The sequence below is a fragment of the Theobroma cacao genome, chromosome 1 (assembly GCF_000208745.1).
Source record: "Theobroma cacao cultivar B97-61/B2 chromosome 1, Criollo_cocoa_genome_V2, whole genome shotgun sequence".
Classification (NCBI taxonomy): domain Eukaryota; kingdom Viridiplantae; phylum Streptophyta; class Magnoliopsida; order Malvales; family Malvaceae; genus Theobroma; species Theobroma cacao.
In genome coordinates, this window is record NC_030850.1 from 5,208,175 (window position 1) to 5,214,318 (window position 6,144).

Genomic DNA, 6,144 nt, shown 5'->3' on the forward strand with positions numbered 1-6,144 from the left:
TATGAAGGAATTTATAACACTTATGGAAGTAATGATTGTGACTAAATAATAAAATAATGCACTTGAAGTTCAAATTTTGAAGAGTAAGATCGCGACATTTATGATGTCTCTTAATTTTCTGCATTTGAATCTAGTTACTTTTTTAATATGCAGACAATAGCACATTTAAGTTTATGTTTATATATGTTTGACATTTTAAAATATTATGTGTTTGTAACGATTTTTACTCCCATCAACTTGATTTTGAATTTTATATTTTAATGTGTATTTTTGTTAAGAATTTTGGATGTCAATTATGATTTACAAAGGTTGATTATTATGATTTTTATTAACTTCGTTAGAAATTACAAATAAAATTCCATTGGCAATGATTGAATTACCGACGAAATTCCATTGGTAATATTAAAAAAATTTCATTGATAATAATTCAGTTACTTACGGAATTTATTTGATAATTCCAATGAAAATCTACAACTAATGACTAAATCATCAATGGAATTTTATTAATAATTTCTAATGAAAATCTAGAGGTAATGAATAAATCATTGACAGAATTTCATTGATAATTTTCAATGAAAATCTGTAAGTAATGACTACAGTATGTACAAAATTTCATTGATAAATAATTACGAAATTTCACAAGTATTGACGAAATTATCAATGAAAAATTTCATTGATAATTATCGACAGAATTCCGTTAGAACAAAATTATCAACGAAAAATTCTATCGAAAATTTTTTATCTTTTTTGATGGATTAATATTAAAATAATTGAAAATATTATAAGTTTTTATGACGAAAATTTTCATTGAATATTTTCAATTGATTTTCAACAATAAGTATTACCGTCGATCACTTTAGTGATAAAATTTCTAACGAAATTTTTTTGTTGAAAATTTATTCGAAAAAGTCAATTTAAAGGAATTTTAATTTTTTTCGATAAAAAATTCCGTCGAAATTAATATGATTTTTGATAATGAACAGTAAAAGTGTGATTTCTTTTTTTATCCAAAAAATTTAAAAGAAAACAGAAAACAAGGCCTTCTAACTTCGTGTATGAAGTTATTCTTCTTGAATTCATGGTTGTAACCAAATTTATCTCTTCTCCGAGTTCTGGTATACTTGACTGCTGGTGAGGGCCTCTGTTATTGTCCTTGTTAGTGGCAAAGGGCCTTGAACTAAATTTTTGCTCTTAGTCAAGTGGTGTACATGGTTGTATTTTGCTTCTGTACAGATTGAGAGGAGGGAGATGGATTGTGATATTTTTTTCTGTAACTCACAGCTATGCTCCGGATGGGCAGGGAACTACGATAACAACTGGGTCATGCCTTTTTTATGAGCTAACCTCAGTGCCGTTTTTGAGTGTGATGCAAATTTTGTAGGTGGGGGAAAGGCAAGGGGTGCTGTGCAGGGCATTTAAGGTGACTTTGCAACAAGGCTTTGGAGAAAGAGATATATCCCATGAACCAATTGCACAGTTGCTGTGAGCATCATTCTTTTCTAGATTTTGTTCCTTTCAATTGTTTTATGCCTTGCCACGCCACTACTTGGATGAACAAATATCGTACAAGGAAAGGAAAACACAAAAGGATTTCTTTTTTTTTTGTTGTTGTTTTGTTTGTTTTTCCTCTGGATTAAGAATAAAGACCAGATTGAAGAAGTTGAAGAGACCACAATATATGATTATAACAACAAAGCCGAGAGCAACCTTAAGAAAATTCATTCAAAAAAAATATTTGAACTGAATTCATCTCTATTACAATGAGCTCTATCTTGAGTAAATAGTATAATAATTTGAGTGTAATTATTTTGACAACGAACTTTAGTTTGATTTTAATTAAATATTATTATATTTAATTTGACTCAATTAACTCAGTTTATTTTATTTACGAAATAAGATAAACTTCAAACACTTTAATTAAATAAAAAATTTTTATTTAAATATAACTTAATTACATATTTACTTGACCAAACATGAAAAAAAAATCGAATCAAAAATGTACATGTTCCAATTTTTTTGAAAATATTACTGTATTTGTCACTTTAATTTTTTTTCTAAAATATTGGAAATGTGGGAAACTGAAAGAAAGCACATGTGCGTCACATGCTATTGCTATTTCACCAAACTCAAGTACTCAACAATAATATGACCTCGTCCGCTGTCATAAACCCAACAAGAAAACGAACAGGAACCCCAAAAAAAACAAAAGCACCGCCAAAAAGCAACTTCACAGTGCCAAAAAGCAAAGAAGCCGAAAACTCGATGAAAGCAAAGTAATTGGCAGCCTCGGTTATGGAAGCCAAGTCGGGGAATTATCGCCAGCATCTTTCTCCATATTCCTCATCACTATCTTACCATTTGTTCCATTCTCTCTTTTCCTTCACGCCTCTCTGACTTTCCTCTTATAACCCACTTCGATGCTTTCTCTTCCTTGATTTCCTTCGAGACCTCGCATTGTTTTTTTATCTAATAATTGGATTTTTTGCTGTTTCTTTTTCTTTTTGCTGCAATGTACGGCACAGATCGCTGCGTGTTCATTGACTCGATGAGGACTTCACAACAGTTGAATCTTGATCGTCCATTTTTGTCAGGTGGCTTGTTTCTCAACGACCAAACACTGCCTTCCTCGATCGTTTCATTCATTTCGTTCAAGACCCAGAAATGTTTTGTTGATAAAAATGACAATTTGAGTTTGGTTTCGTGTTTCGTGAGTGGTGGGAAGAGTAGTAAAAGGCTGCGTTCTGTAAAGTCGAGGAGAGATGGTGGTAAAGGGGGCTGGTTTTTATCGGTGAGTTTGTCGAGGGAGGAAGGGTATGTTGGCGAATCAGGAGAAACTTGGGGGCAAAATGGGGATAAGAACATGGAAGAAGAGGAAGTGGTGGAAGAGGAGAAAGAGAAGTTGAAAGTAAAGAAGGGATCAGGTGCTTTGAATACCACCAAACATCTTTGGGCTGGTGCTGTTGCTGCTATGGTTTCAAGGTTTTGGCTTTTTTTTTTTTCTCTATTTTAATTTTTTTCATTTATATTTTTGGGCTATAAAGTCTGAATTTGTTATGTGAAAAATGGTAGGGATGGTTTTAACTTTTATATCTGATAGAACATTAAATGACAAAAATTTTCTCGTAATTCTTTTCTTAGACTTTTTTTTTGTGGTGCTGTTTGGCAAAGTGTGAAATATTAAGAGCTGACTAGTCAGGACCCTAAATTCTAAGTGATCAAATTATATAACAGCTTGATAAGTATGAGTGCTGGAATTGAACAGAACATAAGTTAATAGTAATGTGGCAAATGTTAAGAAGAAAGTGAGTTGATAATATGATAATGGTTTAAAGATTATATTCATTTTACTTAATATGTTAGGCGATAATTTCGAATTTATTGTTGAATTGAAAGCTTTATCAAGCACACTTGTTACATGATGGTGCAGAAAAGGTTTTATGGTATACCTTTCGGTTGTACTTTTACATCTCCTATGATACAATGATATTGCTCATAGTACCTTAATTGCTTGTAATTCATCTCCAGTTGTTGAATTAGTATCTATTGAATCGCATTTCGTGGCTCAAATAGTTGTTTGCTTTTGTAACAGGACTTTCATTGCTCCTCTGGAGAGATTGAAGTTGGAATACATTGTTCGTGGTGAACAGAAAAACCTTATTGAACTAATTAAATCTGTTGCAGCCTTAGAAGGGTTGAAAGGTTTTTGGAAGGGGAATTTTATCAATATTCTTCGCACTGCTCCTTTTAAGGCTATAAATTTCTATGCATATGATACTTACAGAAGTCAACTATTGAAATTTTCTGGAAATGAGGAAGTGACAAACTTTCAGAGGTTTCTTGCCGGTGCTGCAGCTGGGATTACTGCTACTTTGCTTTGCTTACCTATGGACACTGTATGTAACAGTTTAAGACTTCACTAATTTGGTTACATATTTAGCCTCCTCTTTTTGTATTATGTGTGGTCTGGTTGGGGTGTGGGGGATTTTGTGGAATTTGATATCTTCTTGTTTTGAAGTATTCATAGTATATGTTCTTAGATTTTGCTGCATGATCTGATGAGATGCAAGGATGGGACTGGAAGTAACATGCTTCAGTGAGTTTACTCTGCTTGCCCTTGTATGTAGTGTACGGAAACAGGATGATCCTCTTCTTGATGGGTCCCGCCTCTTCAATCTTTATGGTTTAAGTGCTGTTGTATTTACTTGTGATTTCTGTCTCCAAGATTTCACATGATGCCATTGTTAAGCTGTCTCTTTTATTATAAAACTTGGATAATAAGTTAACAATTCAGTGTCCTAAACTGAAACATGTAGTTTCTGTCCCAAGAATATTATACTTAAGATTATCTGATTTGGATTGGGGTATGGGATTTGGATGTTTTGATGTCTAATGGAAATCATGTGATGAGATATTCCCTTCATGTATGCGAGGCACTTTTAAGTCCATATTCTTTGTTATTGCATAGTAACGATTCCGCCTCTTTTTCACGACACCTCTTTAGAACAAGGTAATATCATGTCTTTGGTGACTTCTACATGTCCTACTTCTACAAAAACTTTTGTTATGGATCCAAGTCAGCAACAGATTTAATTTTTTTTGAATACTATTTGCTTAACACTAGTCTGATGAAATTAGTTGCATCCTGTTCCATGTCTCCAACCTACGTTAGTTATTGTAATAGATTCTTTGTAATTTGATGTCTATGGCTTATTGAGAATTCCATTCGCTTATACTTATTCACATCTTGTGGTCAGAGTAGATGGCCTTCCCTTTTTGTACCTTTTTCTGGTACAGTTGGTTGCTATTATGTTAGCTATGTGAATGGTGACTCTGCTAAAGTAATTTTCATATCTCTATCTAGGCTGTGCTCTTAATATTTGTTTCTTGATTGTGGTGTTTGGAATTGGTCTCCACTTGAAATCATTGCTAAATCCCACTGTACATGCTAATTTCAGATAAGGACAGTAATGGTAGCACCAGGTGGGGAGGCATTGGGTGGTTTGATTGGTGCTTTCCGTCACATGATTCAGACTGAAGGGTTCTTTTCACTTTATAAGGGACTAGTGCCCTCAATTATAAGCATGGCACCTTCAGGTGCAGTCTTCTATGGTGTCTATGATATATTGAAGTCAGCCTATCTTCACTCACCTGAAGGGAGAAAAAGAATTCAAGACATGAAACAAGGTGGGCAGGAGCTGAATGCATTAGAACAATTAGAATTAGGTCCTATTAGAACATTACTATATGGGGCAATTGCTGGTGCATGTTCTGAAGCTGCTACTTATCCATTTGAAGTAGTGAGGAGGCATCTTCAAATGCAAGTTCGTGCGACGAAGTTAAGTGCATTGGCAACTTGTGTCAAGATAGTTGAGCAAGGTGGCATTTCTGCTCTTTATGCGGGATTGGTTCCCAGCTTACTGCAGGTACTAATTACATCTCTCTAGTAAATGGACTATGACTATTTTATGAATTTTTATTTATGTCTATTTGATTAATTAGATGCTTTAATTATACAAGTAATGAGCGCAATACACACACACACACAAAATGTGCAACTTCTTTTTAATGCAATTAACCTCAAAATTTGCAGAGAAATAAGGTTTAGTTTCTGATTTGGACTTAATACCTATTTGTCATAAAATGAAATTCTCATTTGATGTTTTTCATCAAGATCTTGTATGATTCTGTGAAGCAATATAGGATTGCACCAATTTGTTGTTTCAAGTTCCTTGCTTTCTTTGTTTACTAACTTAATTCATTACATCACACTACAGGTCTTACCTTCAGCTGCCATAAGTTACCTTGTTTACGAGTTCATGAAGATAGTTCTAAAGGTGGAATCGGCATAGGAATTTTATCTACTGACTAAAAAAATATAGGAGGGAACTATTGAGACTGAGGCTGGGGGTGGCGTTTTATTTCATAAAAGGGAACCTTGACAACTTCAAGTTTACCTGCATCAGTTTACAACACAACAGAAGGACAATAATCATTTGTAAAATTCTATTGCCATGATGTTCTTCAAACTTATTTGATAGATCAACCACTTTGAATTATTTAGAAAATAACTTTTACTCATTTAGTAGAATTATGAGTATAATTTATTTTCTCAATACATAGTTACAAGTTTTTGTCCTTTATAAA

At 33.4% G+C, this 6,144-nt stretch overlaps 1 protein-coding gene across 1 annotated transcript; it reads left to right on the forward strand.

The window, feature by feature from the left end:
- On the forward strand, positions 2,178-6,144 carry LOC18611554 (probable mitochondrial adenine nucleotide transporter BTL3). The gene is made up of 4 exons (XM_007047870.2): positions 2,178-2,979; positions 3,590-3,893; positions 4,956-5,423; positions 5,775-6,144. Exons 1-4 carry the CDS (start codon positions 2,510-2,512, stop codon positions 5,847-5,849), a joined length of 1,317 nt encoding a protein of 438 aa, XP_007047932.2. The 5' UTR covers positions 2,178-2,509; the 3' UTR covers positions 5,850-6,144.

What these genes read in the sequence shown, in the direction of transcription:
- LOC18611554 (XM_007047870.2), top strand. Translation starts at nt 2,510, where the DNA reads ATGTACGGCACAGATCGCTGCGTGTTCATTGACTCGATGAGGACTTCA. An exon ending in GTTGCTGCTATGGTTTCAAG is followed by an intron (nt 2,980 to 3,589) that starts GTTTTGGCTTTT and finishes CTTTTGTAACAG; the next exon opens with GACTTTCATTGCTCCTCTGG. An exon ending in TGGTTCCCAGCTTACTGCAG is followed by an intron (nt 5,424 to 5,774) that starts GTACTAATTACA and finishes ATCACACTACAG; the next exon opens with GTCTTACCTTCAGCTGCCAT.